Genomic DNA, 17,824 nt, shown 5'->3' on the forward strand with positions numbered 1-17,824 from the left:
ACAGTACCCTCAAAAACCACAGGCTTTTCCACTTTGGACAAAGCTGATGTCCAGCTATTGCATTAGTAGCAGACTCACATATCCCATTTGCAGAGATGTGACTAAAGGGTTAGAAATTAAAAAACATCTTGAACTTGTCTGGTTCTGCTTCAGAGAGGGCAATAGTCCACACAGGAGTGACTCATGATCCTCCAGCAGCTGCCTGATGATGGCCTGGGAAGCAAAACCAAGGAGCTTTGGTCTGTGAGAATCTGATCATAAACACAATGAGTCAAACAAACAATTTCTGCTGTATTTAAAGTGAATTTGGTAAAGGCTAAAGCACCAAGATGAAGAAGGCCTTGCCTCTGACTTTGACAGAATCCAAAGCCTGATGAAGCTAAGAAGGGCATTTCTGTTACTTTTTAACTGTACAAAGCCTGTGCTTCCTCACCCTGACCTAGTTTTGGTCATTTGCTTTACAGGATGAGTACTTCAAAAATTGTTTTACATTTCTTCTGTAGTAAATACATCTGTTAATTGTATACGCCAGCACTGTTTGATACATTGTTTGACCAAAGGACAAAGTAGAAAGGAGATATGCTGTCTATTTTCAATGGAAACGCTATCATTCTTCCCTACTGGAGTAGGTGGAGGAATCCACCCCAGCATGTGCAGAAATGCTGCTTTCCATTTCCTGAGCAGAAAAGAATGCCACAACTTCTACCTCGAGGCAAATGGTTTGGGCTCCCTGTCTGGTATTATGATGATGTTTATAAGAAACCCAAACACACTCATTCCATCCCATCATTAGTAATGGAAACAAGCGGACTCTCATAATGAATGAATTGGCTGGAGGAGACGGGATGGCCTGGTTTGTTGGCATGTCAGGTCACTGCTGAGTACTTGAAAGGGCTCAAATCCTGTCTGGGTCACAGGAGCCAGGAAAAGAGGTGGAAATAAAGGAAAAGAAATGGATTAACAAGTTGGGTTTTTTTCAACTGCAAGGCCTTCAGACATTCTTTCAGCTGGAATTTTCTTAAACAGCTAATTAATTGAATCTGGTTCACACAGTGCATGAGGACATAAGGGCCCAATTTGGGTATCCATACCTATTAGGATATTTCCAGGTTTAATAGTACTGATGTAATATTTTGTAAGGCTTGTCCACGTGATTGGAGGTAATGAAACCTCCATTTATAAAACACTTAAATGCAGACTGTGAAAAGCCAGAGCGGGTCAATCTTAAAAATCCTTTAGTGCTCTGTGAGCTGTAGAAGGACGAGCTGCTATCAGGTGGAATTGGAAAGGTGTATGAACGAGTAGTTCACAGATTTTCCAAGTTTCACACCAAGAAGGACAGCTATATCCTGTGCTTTCAGAATGAAACTGAAGCTTTCTTACTTCTAGGGATGCTTGTCTGCCGAGAAAGCTGGCATTTGAACAGTTCTGCCACTGCACCAGTTCCAGTTTTCCCCTTTCTCAGATGCAGAGTAAGAAAGACAAATCTGCTTAAAAGAATGCTGGTTAAGCATAATACTGTACATGTTTCTCAGAGGTGTTGCAGGATGGAGTCACGTGCTGTTTTGCTGGCAATGTGCAGAAGAGTCTGGATCCTCAGGCAAAGGATCCTTGTGTCACATAGCCAAACTGTCCTTGCTTCGAGACCCACCCAGTCTGTATGTCAGATTACAAAATAAATAAGAAAAACCAGGCCTGCACTGGCACAAAGAAGTGCTTGCATTTTAAACAACTCATTCCTTATTCCCTTCATTCATCTTTATGTGCTACCAATGCTACAACCTTTCTGCAGCCTTTAAAAAGTTTTAGAAATATCAGGATTAGAACATATCCTAAGCATATTTGTTACCAAGTAAAACACAAAATGCTTCTATTTTCCCTGCAGGCTATTGGCTTTTTTCTAATCTTTCAAAGTGTTATTTAAAAACTAATTTTTCTGCTTTATCTTCAGAGGGCTCTTCTTCTCAAAAGGTAATGTGGTCTAAAATAGCTGATTCTGTAATACTGTTCCATCTCAATATATATATTTCACAAATTGATCTATTTGGGCACGCATGCTGACACTGTGGAATGATGTTCTTCATACAACTTCCAAAGGTCACCCTGCCACAGCAGTGCTGCAAGGAAGTAGTAACCAGAGATAGCCCATCAGAGATGTTGTTACGCAACAGCCTCACTGCTTCAGCTGGCATGAGAAGCCGTGGCAAAAGAACTCCCTTGTTTCAAAACTGGTAATAAACAAACAAAGTGCAAGGCTGTTTCTTTGCTGTTTTAGTTGGGGAGGGTTGTTTTTTGGCAGAACAGTCATCTCAAGCTGAGTCATACGAGGGGCAGGATAGAGCACACTGCTGTATGTCTATCACCTTGCTTCTTTTTTGGGGCTGCCCAGAGAATAGTTGTCTGTTCCTGAACTCATAAAGTAATTTAGAGGAAAAACGTCCGATGGGTTCAGGAGCCAGTTATACCCCTTTTGTTCTCAGCTATTCCTTGACAATGTCATGGGCCAAATCGCTTTTTGCATAGGAGGAAGATATTCCTGCTTGACCATCTGTATTGAGATGTTATTCTGGGATTTCCTCTCCAGTGTCTCCTCTCAACAGCCTGACTCTGTGACCCAATTATATTCATGCTTCTGTCTTTTAAGTAGAGATCAACCTCTTTTTGCCATAACATGCAGAATTCACATAATTCCTCCCCAATTAAGTGTAATCACTGCCTGATCAGAATCTCCCTTGATTTTACTGGGCTTTGAATCAGACCTAAAAAATGTCAACTTCTAACTATTCTGGTGGTAACTGCAGCTCTTCAGTGACTGACAGATCAAATCTCTTACTAAGGGTTACATTTGCTTTAGAGCAGGACACAAAGTGAGAAGACATTTCATCATAATTCAGTGCACTCAATGCCTTTTAGACCATTGCACCATACTTCAGCTACTCTTCAATTATTGGTATAATGCCTATGAGATTTTTGCATCCCCTCTCTTATATTGCAATATTTTTTGGCACATCACCTTTATTGCCATTTGGTGTCATGCTAAAAATAAGCAACAGGCTGAGAGAACTTCATTTGTGGCTATTTAGTTGTAGTGATGGCATAAACTCTAATACTATTCTGCAGTAATATGATTTTAATATGTTTCTTGTCTTTAGAGTGAATGATACCAAATTCTTGGCATAAAGACTTGTGTCTTAAACTAAGCAAAAATGGACATAAATTCAAGTTCTAATATGATTTCTGATGATCTAATGGATTTATTAGTTTCCTTAAACATGCATTCCACTCATTCCTTGGGCAGTCAATGAAGACTTCTACAGTCAGAATCCAAGTGTCAAGGTAATGTTAGTTTTGAACACTTGACCACTTCCAATTATATTCCATAAATAGCTGGCCTAACATTTTCCTAAGGAAAAGCAATAGTTCAAGTTCAACATTATTAGGATCAATTAAGGGGAAAAATTTACTAAAATATAGCACAAGATTTTGCCAAACTTAAACAAAAAAAAAAAATCACCCTCAAGGTGTGGCTCAAAGACATTCTTCTGCATTCCTGATTTTAGCTAGAACCAGGAAGAGTTTATAACATTGGAAGGTCCATTGAAACATTTTTTGCAGTAGGTCTGTCCTGGGAAGAATAAAGAAAAACTGGAAAAGTCATTGTACACAGGTTTTCCGGACTTTACAACCACTCTGACAGATCCAAAGCATCATGAAAGAGAGATGGAGCTTTTGATCTGATAAGAGAAAGGGAACAAATGGAAACTTATAATTGTTAAAGCTTGGTCTACATAGCACCTAATGCAAAATATTGAACCACAACTAAATTAATGATGCTTTAAGCTTCTGGCGTGATAAAACTTAAATACTGTGTGGGGAAAAATGTATGACTTTTGGTTTGTGTCATATAAATTTGTAATTAAAACAATTTTTGGCAGGTAATTAAAATTTCAAGAGGCACACAGTCCTCTATTTCCCTTCAACTCTGTGAGAGGGCTAACAGATTTATGCAATGCTGTTTCTGTGTTTTGCCTTGGAAGAGATCAGCCTGATTCAATGCTTCTCTCCTGAGGCTGAAGCAGATGGGAAATGTTACAATGGCAGTATAGTACATGTGGTAATATCATTTGTATTTTCAGATACCTTGGACAAAGTCAGCCCCAATGTAACGCCACAGCCATAGTGAATTTACATCTGAGATGAGTAAAGCAGCAGGGGGGCAAATTCTACCCTAGCCTAAGTCCCTGCACAATTTTATTGGTTTCCCTGTAATTTCAGAAGCTGGAAGTAAATGAAGGGTTTGGTTCTTGCATTTCATATTCCAGTGAAGGATTAAAGTGCTCTGGCATACTGTCTAAGGAAAAGAATCATATCTTTGGCTGCCAATAAATTAAGGGTATTTGTAATTCAGAAGGTTGTGGTGGGATTCTGAATGCATAGAGCATCATTAACCTAGTTTCATCTGTAAAACAGTTTGTATTCATTCAGTCCTTATTCCAGTTTGTGCTAATTCACCACACATCTATTTTGGACAGTTTGTTGGATATGGATGGCAGTATTTGAAATTCTTCTTAATCTGCCTCATAGAGGATATTAAATGGCTATTTGTACACTGGATACAATGCTCTTATTGTCAACCTCCTAGGGCTACTAAAGTAAGTATTGTGAGGGTTTTCTCAGGGTACCAAAGACAACTTAATTTTTGAGCCACTTTTAAATATCAAGTTCTATGTCTGGCCGTTTTTCAAGCACAAAACCTTCCTGACTAATTCTCTCGTGAGGTGAAAAATCACACTTTTGGTGCTATGAAGAGCCTGCAAGCAGAGAGCTGGCTTTTTATTAATATCAGAGGTCAGAAGCCTTGCTACTGAAGTGACTGCCTGAGACCTGGCACACATTTAGCTCTCCCTGCTCTGTGCAGCAACAGCTTCAGCTGGCCCAGGGCGAGAATAAACAGCACCACATAGCCCAGGAGGGTTGGAACATCTGCAGCAGACACAACCCAATCCAGCACAGTTTATCTGCTGCAGCCCTTAAAAGGTATGAGTGGAAGAGCCAGAGCCAGAGAACACCTGATAAATGAAACAGCTCTGTACAATTCACTTTTTTTTTTGATTCTTCACTGAAAGACATTTACAGCAATCTTTCTCTCTTCAGCTGCTCTGAAATAATCAGTTGGACTTGCAAACCTCTCTTCTTTCTTCCCCCCATTCCTCCATATTAATGCTATTCTGTTCATACAAAAAAAGAGGACTCTACAAAGAGGACCACCCTGCCAACAGCTGAGCCACCAACAGCCTTAGAATATTGTGCAAAGAATCTTCAAAATGTCTGAGCAGATTTCAATTACCCTTTTCAAAGATTTGCAATTCCCACTACACAGCCCATTGTTTGCTTTCACTAGGACATTCTTCTCTTAAACAGCTGGCACAGAATGACTGCTGCTCTGTAGGGAAACAAGCAAGCACCATACAGTAGATTTAAAGACAAAACCAGAGAAGATGTAATTTTTTTTTTTTTAAAGAGGCTCTCATGAACATAAAAGTGTTTTCCAAGAAAATATGAATCCTATTTTTGCTGCTTGTAGCTGAAGGAAAGCATGGGGATGTAGTTTATTCTCCTTTGATGCTCAGCATGGCTATTACAGTGAATATCAAAGGAACAATGAGCAATGCTTCCCATATTTCCCATTAACTCTGTTCAGATGAGCAATTGTTTCTGTTGGGTCTGTTTGAAAAAAAAGATGCAATTTTGTTCTTGCTTATTTTCCTGAACGAAAATGGAAAGAAGGAAAAGAGAAGAAGCAGCACAAAGGGAAAGAAGAGAGAAAAAAGGATGTTTGCCACAGACAGCCTTCTAATGCACCGACTGGTCACTGGGCGTGAACTGCAGGGAGTTTCAGTGGGAACTAATTATGTCCAGAAGTTTTCCAAGAACTGCCAGAGCTGAATTGCTGTGGGAAGTAGTTTCCAGACACAGATCATCCTTTCATATCTACTGCTGCAAAACGTGCCTGGGATGTTCCCGTGATTCTGCTGCCCTTTGCAGTGCTGAAGTTGGGAATAAAGCAGTGCCTGAAGCTGCCCTAGCAGCTCACAGAAGAGCTCCACATGGGAGGAAAGGTTTCACCTGGCAGGAGAGCAGAGGTGCCTGTGCCACCCTCCAGGGTGGGATGCACAGTGACCTGAAAGAGAAATCCAGCAGCAGAAAGGGATGTGTCTCCCGTGGCTGTGGATAACTGCATTTTGCTGAAGGGCAAACTCTGCTAAAGTCTTAAATCTACAAGTCACATCCCTCATTTCTTGGCAGTCATTTGGGTGTCCCTTTAGCTGTAGGAGAAGGCCTAGGCTTTCAAAACAAAAAACCACATTCAACCTTGAAATATGTATGTTTTCATTATCCTTCCTGTTCAAAGTCCTGTGCATGCTCTCCCCTCCCCAGCAGACATCTCTTCATGGAGTACTTGTGTGAATCAAAGCAGGACAAAAATGTGCAGACATTGTTAAAGGAGGTACCATTTTCATTCCCATTCTGATAGTTCATGTTTAAATGAAGAGTTTGACGTAAATGGGGGAAAATGGAAGTAGTCTCTGAGCTAATCTGAAAGGAATCTCCTCTGCTAAACTAAACAAAGCCAGAAGTCCCAGAGCTGAAGTTTATCCAAACTAAAGCCAACAAACGGTTGTTGTTGGACGGGGTTATATCATGTTTTCCATTGTCCTGTTGACATGAAACAGGCAAAGGCTTCCACTTTGCAAACTCAGAGACAAGATTGGCTCTGAAGTGAAAATAAATAAATAAAAACAGTGGCTGGAAGCAGGTTAGGTTTTCTCAAAGCAAAATTCAAAGAACCTTTCATATGTAAAAGAAGATGAGAAAAAATATTGACTGCTTGAAAATATAAATGAAAAATATGATTTACTATACCTTTGTGTGAAAGATGTGCTACTCTACAGCCAATGGTGGATCTCATTCCTCCTTGCACCCTTCCAGCATTTAAGATAGGGTTAGCAGATCTCTCTCTCTCTCTGTTGTACTTACAGAAGAGACTTTCTGATTCCTGTAATTTGTAATTTTTTAATGCCTATGGAGGTTATCTCTTGATTAGCCATAATCAGAAACAATGCAAGGGTTACTGAATTTTTTTTTATACAGTCTCAAAGCCACATGAGAAATATTAATAGCATGGTCACCACATATAAATATGTAAATCTTATTACCCTGAAACAAAGTGTCTGACTTTGTTGAATGGAGAAAAATCAGAACATTCTGTGGGATTTCCTTACAGATTTTTCCAGTGACAAAATGCCTCTTGTCAGGGAAGCCACAGAGAGGACAGAACACAAATTTTCACAAACCCTGTGCATTAAAAGATTCAATGGAAGAAAGAAAATCCCTAGGGAAGTAGCTGTCCGGCAGCAGTAACCAAGGCAGAGCACTGGCTCCCATACCTAGAAGCAGCATGGCTGCAGGAAGCCGACAGCAGCCAGACGCCACACAGCACCTCTGCCACAGGGACACCACTGCTGTGACAAACATGGCCCTACACAGCTGTGCCTCCAGGAGGAATCCACTGCATCCACTGGGCTGGAGATGGGCAGCATGCTGAGGGCCAGGGCCTGCAGCATTCTCTGCACCCGGCCACGCTGCCCTCAACAGCCTGACTTGAAATTACAGAAGTAAAATAACACTTCTTGCAGCTCTCCTGGAGCAGGAATCACATCTGTGCCCAGTTCTCCTTCTGTACAAGGTGTATTATCACGGATACATAGATGGAGGGATAGGCTGGTAAAGTATTGCAGCAGGTAAAATGATGACACTAACATTTTTGTTCCATTTCAGGCTGAAGGTTATTTATCATCTGCCAAAAAATGAAATCAGAATGTCTCAAAATTATAGACAATTGGTGGTAGATGCTGAACTCTAAACCATGTTAAAGTCATGTAATCTGCAATTTACCAAGCTACTACATGGAGAATGAGCTAACAGTTGTTGAATCAGAACAGATTTTATTATACCTTTTGCAAGTCTTTTTTATTTTTTTTGGGTGTTGCCAATAATAAACTGAACGGTGTTCTATCATATTGAACTGCAATGCTGTAGGACTCTAATGCAGTTACTTTAAGACCATAAAAACCCCTATTTGTTAGCAACATATTTTTGCCATTGCCAACAATTTCCCTTTTCTTAACAGAGATCTTTTGCCCAGTTTCTTAAACAAGCATGACTAAAGGACAGCACAATCTGGAGTATTAATGGTATGACCATTGCACTAATTTCTAATTGTGACTTTTGATGAGTTATTACTTCAAACCAACAAATTAGATGTTACACTGTTACAGCAGCTGTGGCTTGTGCTCTTCTGCAGACTAGGAACCTAACACAGAAACATCCAGAGCGATACAGTGCTCCAGGTGCCCGCTAGCTGAGGAAAGTGCACTTTGTTATTGTTTGCCCCTCCTGGTAGGCTGAACCTTTCAACTCTGAAGAGGTTGCTTTTAACCCCAAGTGCTAAATGCCACTCTGCATCACTTCCGTTACCGACCCTCAGCATGCTGTCCCAATTATGAGGGCAGGTATGGCCCATTTGCTGCAGATTTCTGATTAAAACAAGGAGTGAACAACGTTAGCACATAACTAGAACAACGACTAATGGAACAGTGTCAGTCTGGTTTCTCAGCCAGCCTGTGGGAAAAAAGTGATAGTAATTCCCTCCTTTCTTTTTCTTGAGTACAGCTCTCCCCCAGCTGTTGTGTAAGGCTGGCATCAGCAGAGTTTGCAAGTGACACCTGGCTGCCTATTTCAAACCTCAACACTCTGGCAGAGGGTGGAAGAGGAAATAGGATCTGCTTGTAATCTGCAGCGCTAAGAGGAGAGCAAACATAATGACTCTGACTGAGGCATCAACAGTGAGGTTTGTGCCAGTGTCAACACCCTTCTCCCTCTGCCTCTTTCCCCTGCAATAAAGCAGTGGATGTTTCCAACTCCACCTCCTCCATTAGAAAAATCAGTCTGTGTAGATTTGGTGATTTGGTCTAAAGTCAAAAACAAATCTGGAAAATAATGAAAGGGTTATATAACAGTCTCATTTTTCCTAAGGCTAATGTGTTCCAGGGATGTGTGATATAAAATGTGTTTATGAAATTTGTCATATTTCCAAGAACATATATATAATGTTTAGAGGGGGTGGATTCCCCAGGCTTTCATTTAGCATGATTTTTCCAGACCAGAAAGGAATGTTTCAATTTTCCTATGCATAACCTTGTCTGCCATGTGCTTGGTAAAAACTAGTCAGAAAAAGTGGAAGAAGAGGAGTAGATCCCTGATATTTCATTACTTCAGATAGTCCAGGTTACTCACAATGGTTAATTATCCCTTGGCACACAGATGTGCCTCATCTGGTTTTACTGTCAAATCTCCGGAGGGGAACTTTACTTGGTTACCAAAACCTTTGAGGAGAGATAGCTCTGACTGTTGTTAGCATTACCCTTAGACTGGAAATTTATCAGCAAAGAACACATGTGTGCAGTGTTCCATACAGCTAAGTGCTAAACATGACAGTCTGGCAGGCTCACAAATAAACTACATCTGTACAGTGCCCATCTATTTCACATGCCATCTAATCCTTGCCAGTTAATTAAGAAAAAAAAAGTAAAATGGCCAAATTAGCTGTTTACAAGTTTTCCTAAAATATCTTTTTTTTTCTCGAGGATCAGGAGTGGGTGCTCAGCAGGAAAAGTCATTTGCATACTGCCTCCTCAAACCTACACGTAATGGTTATATATAGTTTTAAAACTGCAATTTGCAACTGCAAGTAATATGAAAGGTCAGCATTCAGCCTCAGAAATGAGTTTCCTGACCAAACATCCAAGATAATACTTGCATTACAAGGAAAACACTAAATTACATTAGAGCAAAAAATTACTTGGAATAATAAAAAAGAGTTTCTGGCATTGCTCTCACACTGCTTTCAGAGCAGTAGAGTTTTCCTAATGACCTCGGTGAAGGTCCTCAAGGACTATGGGTGTACCTATGGGAAGTGTCCCGCTCTGGCTGCCTGAGGTGTCCTTTAAGCATCGCAGATGTAGCTGAGACAGGCCCAAATCCATCTGGCTTCCCTTTGGCACTGATGTGAGGACGCTGTGGATGTGCTTCCTTTGTAGGCAGTGGAAACTGCCAAATACTTCCAGTCTGTGTAGCTAAAATTTGTGCCGTCTTCTGGAAGTAGCTGTCATGATTGCCTCTACAAATTCAAGATAAATGGGATGAATGCAGGCTGCAAGGCTTAGCAAATGCTTTCACAAGTTATGCTCACTGGGTGGAGAATGGATTTCTTTCCTAAAGAAGCATTCTAAGATCTTACACTTTTGAGTAGTTTAATATGCAGGATGTGAAGGTGCCTTCAAAAAGGTGGAACAGAATACACATTGCTGGACTTGGAATCATCTGTCCTGTCCAAAGTGCTGGCTTCATGTCCTGTCAGCCATCAGCAGGCATCTTATCTTGGACATGGACAGGGCTTGAAAGCTGTGGCACACATCAGAAAACCTGGATTGTGTCAAGGTGTTTTCACCTCCAGGCTAAAAACATCCTTGTGGGTTACAAGGACATACTGCTTTTGGTCATGGAAGTCACAGAACATTCCTTGTTGCACAGTATCCGGATGCCAAGCTCTTGAGGAGGTTTAGCCTGAGACTGTACTCAAATCTCCATTCCAAGCTATTACAGCAAGACAAAGAAACACATAGCCCGGGGGTACTTCTGACTACCCTAAACTCAGTGATACTGAGCAGTTTCCTTAATATCTTGCCAAGTCTTGTCTCCTGGCAGGCTTTCCCAAGGAAAATTTTATATTGACTTACATTTGATACTAACCATATAAACATTTTTCTTGACAAGAGAGAGCATTTTAGCATGTCTGGAAATTCACTTTTCAGTTGTGGAAAATTTGTTTTCCCAGTCCATTCCCTGCCCTGCATGTGAATTAGTGATGCTAATAAGAAACTCCTTCAATTATTATTTTCTGTGAGAAAAGCATATTCAAATGTATGGAAAGAAACAGTCTAAAGTGAGGAAAGAATCCAATTTTTTGAGGGATAACTAGTGATTTATCAGTCTCTCTGTGTAATGTCATCCCTGTAAATAGTATGGAAGTTAGCCCAGTAAGGAAATGTTACAACACCATGAAACAGAAATGTGGCAGAGAAATGAGAATACTCATTCACACTTCATTTGTGTATTGTTCTTCTACCCAAAATTTGACATTTATTGAGTCAAATATATGTTGCACCTCAGCAATGTTCAGGGATATGACTGGAGTGAGGGAAGGAGACCTGGCACTCAGGAGGAATTTGTTTATGGGGAGAAATAAACTTGATGTTCCTTCTCTTTATATTGGATGGTCTCTTAGTCCTCTGATGATAGACATAGGTATGTAAAAGTACACTTACTGCATGTTGAATATAAACAATGTATATATTATTTGCTGCTGTAAGCAGAGAAAATTCACAGCATATATTTGCTCGAATTTAATAATAACTGAATTTTATATTTATAATATTTACTGAAGATTATTGGAGGGAGTTTGTATATGGCAAAGCAGAAACAGAAAAGGATCAGTTCACAGTAAATTCTGTTTACTCTCTACAGAACATCTTTGTATGCATTGGGTGGTTTTTTTTATAGACAGGCTTAGCCTGTGTCTGTGCTGGGTGAGGGAGGCTGCTGTTTGGGCATGCTGCTGCTGCAGAGGCTGACTTGCTCATGTACAGGTCCTCCTGAGCTCCAAGTGCTCCACTGCCAACAGGCTGCCCCTGGTGGACTCACACTCACCCCTCAGCAGAGATTCCTGTCCAGGTATGGTGAGACAGATGGGTTTGCCATGAAATGGCTCAAGTAATTGTTTTCATGATATGTGTCATACACAGTAGTGTAGGGTGTGGTGTTAAAGGTACTTGGCTTTCCTTCACAGTTTCTTTGGCTGCTGCTTATCGAGTTAATTCTAAGGTTATTCCTTGCCTCTGTGTAGGAACAAATAAATTGCCAGTCTTTCATATTTACAGGAAAGAAAAGTGTTTTATCTTAAGGAAGGTCTGGTTTACAATATCTGGCAAGCAGGAACTGAGCACATCCAAAAAAGGTCAGCTGGACTTTTGGAATGTCATCTGTTTAACTTAAATACTCATACCACACTTATCTTCACTCTAGGTTGAACTATTGTATACAAAGTACTTCTCTCCCCTCTGAATTCCATGTTCACTTGGTATTTGGCGTTCTTGCTCTCTGTAAACATGCACACACATACTCGCATGGACTTCCACATACCATCAACTGCTAATCAGTCTTGTGAGGGGCTGAAACAGTCTGCAGATGCCTGATTCAAACTGTAGCGGCTGAGGGAATTAATTTACCCTCCTGGTCTATGCCAAAGTAAAAATTCTGTAAACTGACATATTTTCATATATCACTCTTAAAAACCCCTTCGACAAAACTGGTTAGAATTTTAAGGCTTTTTTTCTGCACACAAATTGTTTAAAGAAACCCCCACTCTGCCGGTGTAAGACAAACAAGTACAAAGGAGAACTTCAAATAAAATAGTTGGAAGCAAAGACTTACTGCTTGTGACAAAGAGCTCCCAGGCAGCACGGAGCTAACAGTTAAAATGTTATTCCAAGAGTTAAAAGAAATAGCTTAGAATCTCTCTGGTGTCTGTAGCAGGAAAACAAGTAAGAACAAGAATAAATGCAGCCAAGGCAGACAGCACTGTACAGTCCTCCCAACTGTATAGAAAGCAAAGCAAAGAGAAACCTTTGGGACGGTACTGCAAGCCCCTGGAGCTTTCAACTTCACCATTAAATATCTGACTGCTGAAATAGTGAAGGAAAAATGTTCTGGTGAGATTCGTGCACACACATTTCTTACAAGCTACTAAAATTATTGGTAAAAATAAAAATAAAATAAAAACATGAAATCATAAGAAGCTTGAATTACTCACCGACTTGTTGTGCCAAAATAACTGAGGGTTGAAACACGGCAAGAATGAGCAAAGTAACTTTTTGCACAGAGCTCATCATGTCTAAATATTAGACATGAGACTCTCTGTGCAAAAATAAAAATGGGGGGGGAAGAAAAAATCTATTCAAAATAGCAACATCGGTTGTTCCCTGCCCTTCCAGCACCGGGCCATGTACAGAACTCAGCCACAAGCATTCCCCAGCTTTGGCCTTAAATAGGAAAAAAATTGGCTTACTTTTCTTTTCCACCCCCTTTACTGAAACATGAGAAGAAGACCCATCCCCTAACAGTAAATGAATGATTAATATTTCTCTTGGCTTTACAGAAGACTAAAGTCAACTAAACAAGATACACAGCACATCTGGAACTTTTGTGTGCGTACAAAATGCACACTGACACTGTATATGAACAGTTAGGGTGCAATCTATGTGACATACATGCATGTGAAAAAAGAGCCCTGTGCCAAAGCCCCCAGGGTGAAGCATTTTTTCATGTTAATTAGGAGTCAATGGGTACAACCCAAAGAGGATTTTTAAATCTTAGTGCTCCCTAACAAAGATAAAAGGTAAGAACTGAAGTAGCTGCACAGACTGAAAGAATCCCAGAAGTGAAGGACCAAACCTGGGTATTTGTGCTGATGAGCACTCAGAGTTAACAAAAGGAAGGACTGAAAAATCACAATCCTGTTCCGGTGCTGTTCTAACCATTTCCACCTCACAACACGATTTCATGTTACCTGGGGAGAAAGCAAACATAAAAAAAAAATTATGAAGAGAACAAGACCGCAAATCACAAGCCTCAATCTCTCAAACAAAATCTTTTCAAATAATTCAGTTTGATGCTGTCATTACAACATTTGAAAGGAATGCAGAAAATTTTTCTTGTCTGTTTGCTCCTCAAACAAGAAGGTAAAGAGGACAAAAAAAAAAAAAAGAAAAGAAATCTTGAGATTACTAATCCCTTTTAAACATAGCTATTTCTTTATTCCACACAAAACTTTACTGAGAATAAGATCAGAACACACAAACTTGTTTTCCAAATCAGATGGTGTGAGCCAGTTTTGTTATGAATGTAGTTTTGCTGGTAATGTAGCCTTAAGCCCAAGTTTGGGAGACCCCAAAGTGAATGTAGAAAGCTCTCACAGTGGGCATCTCTGCTAAAACAAAGATCAAACCAATTACTGCTCTCAGTCGATCAATCTGATCCAGGTCATGTCCTGCAGAAGTGCTCATTCATTTGTTCTCAAGTGTTGCTGAGATTACAGTTACCCAGGGAACCATCCCTCCTATCAATAATTTGTGAGCGCATGAACTGTCATCCAAAAAAGGACCCCATATCTCTGTATGCATCACAAAATAAGAGCAGCCTGAGGTTTAATCTGGTAGGTGTTGGATCTCATTTCAAAACCTATTTGTCTGACATACATTTCCACTTAAACAGAAACACCCTCTTCTGCTGGGGTCACCTGAGGTGGAGGAGGTTGAAGCAAGTATGAAGAGGTCTTAAATAATTTGATGTCATTTTTAACATATCATGAGTCTCTTCTTAGATGTTCATAAGGTATGAATGGCTTGATACATTCCAAATGAATTACACACCACTTTTTTTCCTGAGTCTTCCAATATTTCATGCTGTCTCTGTTGCATTGGCAGAACTATTTCCTGCAGGTCTGGGTTTTCATATCCGATATCATATCACTTAACAGGTTAGGTTATTTGGTTTATAGCATTCAAGTAGCTACAATCAACAAACAGATAACCAGCTCCTGTTGAGCCATTCAGAACATAAGACAACAGGCTTCAAATTTTTATGCATGGGCCTAGAAGGTTTTCTCCTCTTCTGGAGTTATGCTCAGAACATAAGATAGAACAAGAAATAAATCCAAGAACCTGGATTTACTTGCTTGTCTCTCTTCAATAAAAATGTATGAACAGATAAAACCCTGAATACAAACTGTTCTCAGCTGTGGAAAGACAATCAAACTGAATTAACTATTTAGCAAAATCACATGCAAGTCGATTTTCTGTAACAATGTCTACATGTTTGTCACAGCAATTGCTTAATTTTCATGAAGCCTAATGATTGTTACTTGGTAAGTGAAGTGTTCACATTTGAGGGAAAAAAAATTCATGTCTTTGACTTAAAAACACTTTCACATTGAGTTCTGCAAAATATTTAGCCTATTTGACCACAATAAACATTTCCCTAATTTTCTTAAATCTAACCTTTCAAAAAAAGAACACTCTTGGTGACTCCCTTATTTTCACTAATGCTTGCCTCGGGTTTTTACACTACAACACTTTTCTGAGTAAAATTTAAATTCTAACTCTTCTGGATTGCCCACCTTAGATATTATGCTACTCTATAGCTAGATTATGAACCCAAATTTATCCATGACACCTCCAATTTGCCACAGGCACTGGAGTAGCAACATGTGTGCTTGAATTTGCACAGAAATGAAGCCTGAGGTTTCTGTATAGAAGCACAGACCATATCTCTTGATGATTACATCCCATAAAAACAATAACCGTTCCTTGCGTTCTGCAGTGTATTTGCTGTGGTTCAAGTACAGCAATGCTCAGCTACACTAAAATTCCTCATCAGTGCTACCTTCACATAATAGTGGTCGTAGAATTGATTTTGTAATTCTAATGTAAAATTCTCTGGCAATTGCCATTTACTGTCACAAGCCAATTCCTTTTGAGTGGCATTCACCATTTTACTTACATGGCCTGAGGAGGCAGTGGCACAGCAACTTTCCTGAACATCCTCTGCACACTTTGTGTTCAAAGTCTTCCTTTTCACATCCTCTGTGCAGAAAAAGCCCCCCTAAAGAACAGATCTTTGACTCTTGCAGGCAATTTTGGATTACTTAGTTAGTAGCTCCTGGCCAATACTCAGCTTCCTAGGGATGCAATGTCTTGGCACCATGACTAGACTGGGAAAGGTACTTATTTAAAAATTGGTGCAATTTTTACGGAGGAACCTGAAACAATTACTTGTAAAAGTTATTGAATGTACCTGTGCTCTACTGTAGATACCATAAAAGATGTGTAAATAGCAACTGTTGACTACCTCTACATCAGATGCTGGAATATTCATGCAATCTGGGAGTCCTTGTGCCTGTTTGAGTCTTGTGGTTAGTGACTTTCTGCCTCAGAAAGACAAATGAGAGACTTGCTCTTACATATTTATCAGGTGACCTCTGGTCCACCACCCCAAAAGGTCAGTCCTGAAGTAAATTATATAAGTGTTGCTTTAAAAGTTCCCAAAGTTCTGGCCTGTAGAATCAGCTGGCAACTATTCCCTGTTTCCAAGAGCTTAATCTGAACTGAGAATCTTCAAATTTTGCCATTGCAGTTACTCCTATACCAGCAACAAGATAGTTATTTTTTTGGTTTTTGTGGATTTTAATGATAGTAAAGAATCTCCAAATTTTAAAAGGACTGTACAGTCTCACAGAAATAAAGCACTGTGAATAGTGAAAATAATGGCAGAAAGCATAGTGGGGTAAAGAACCTACAAGAAAAGCTGAATCTAGAGCCACTAAATAAAAAAACCCCAAAACACAGCCACGTACTTCTTAACCATTCCTGTTTGGGAGCTAGAAGCAATGAAAACTATGACTGATGCCCTAATGGACGATTACAGGAATGAAGGCAGCCAAGGCAATGAAATGGTTTCAGTCTTCTCCCATCTTGCCATTTTCACTGAAATTTTATCCTAAGACAATGGGAAATCAGGTTTTGAGACCCAGCCTCTTGTTCGCATGTGCTCTTTTTTCAGCTTTGCACATTCTCAAGGTTTCCACAAACAAAAGCTATCTTTTTTTCCAAAGTCCTGTGCAGATTAAATAAAATCCTTCATCTGAGTCATGTTGGGAACTGTGTTACAGCACAGCTGTGAAGTCTCTTAAGGCAGAGCCAACATTATGATTGCATACGGGTGAAGCAGAGACAGCACCCACAGCATTTTCTCTTCACAGCAGGAGGGACAGAAGCCAAACCAGTTTAATGACCTCTGGGTGTACTGAATTCTGGGGAATTTGACATCTATGGCCAGGGCGGGGTTTCTCTGTACTGAACACGCACCTACTCCTGTCGCCAGGGACAGAATCTGTTAATTCAGAACACTGGCTCCACGCCTTTGTGAGGATGCTCCTCCTTTCCATGAGGTGTCAAAATTATTTTGAAAGGAATCCTTTCTTCTTGTCTCCAACCCAGATTTCCACTGTACAACTGAAAATAACCCCAGATCTTCACTTTTTAAAGAAATAGAACAGTTCTATCCACCTAAGGAAGTACTTAAAGAAACAGCTACAGGTCTTTCTGGCAGGAGATTGTCTCATAAAGACTTTTGTGCTCTACAAGTTGTGGTTGTTGAACATCAAAATAATATAAGATGGTAGAAAATATTTAAAAATTAAAAAAACCCCTTGTTTCTGAATTTGTGTCTATGCTTAATTTTATACAATCACAAAATAAATTGTATTTTGGTATATCTCTAAGTAACAAAAATGCGTAAAATTCATCAGAAAGACAGTCTGAGAATGAATTATCATAAAAAGCAGGATATCCTTTCATCCTCGGGGCTGGTGTAGACAGTGAAGTTACATCATGCAAATCATTCCCTCTTGTTGGCTCTGCTCAAATCACCGTTGCTCTAGACAGTACACATAGTTCCCAGAAGAGCCCAGGTTTATCGTACTTCGGCTGTTGGTTCCTATGGGACCTCAGCATCAAAAGTTTCCAGGCTTTAGGCTTCAGCAATAGCAATCCAGTAGATTTTAGGAGCACTTTTTTTTTTTTGGGGT

General features: G+C 39.9%; 1 protein-coding gene across 2 annotated transcripts in view; it reads right to left on the bottom strand.

The window, feature by feature from the left end:
• The window catches only part of COL3A1 (collagen type III alpha 1 chain), a 49,577-nt gene extending 36,373 nt beyond the window's left edge, over positions 1-13,204 (bottom strand). For both annotated transcript variants that reach the window (XM_039554955.1, XM_010406499.4), the window contains exon 1: positions 12,992-13,204. In XM_039554955.1, the coding sequence (XP_039410889.1) occupies positions 12,992-13,070 (79 nt within the window). In that variant the 5' untranslated portion in view covers positions 13,071-13,204. The remainder of the gene's footprint in view (positions 1-12,991) is intronic.
• Between the last annotated feature and the right edge of the window lie 4,620 nt (positions 13,205-17,824).

Source organism: Corvus cornix, chromosome 7 (genome assembly GCF_000738735.6).
Source record: "Corvus cornix cornix isolate S_Up_H32 chromosome 7, ASM73873v5, whole genome shotgun sequence".
NCBI lineage: Eukaryota > Metazoa > Chordata > Aves > Passeriformes > Corvidae > Corvus > Corvus cornix.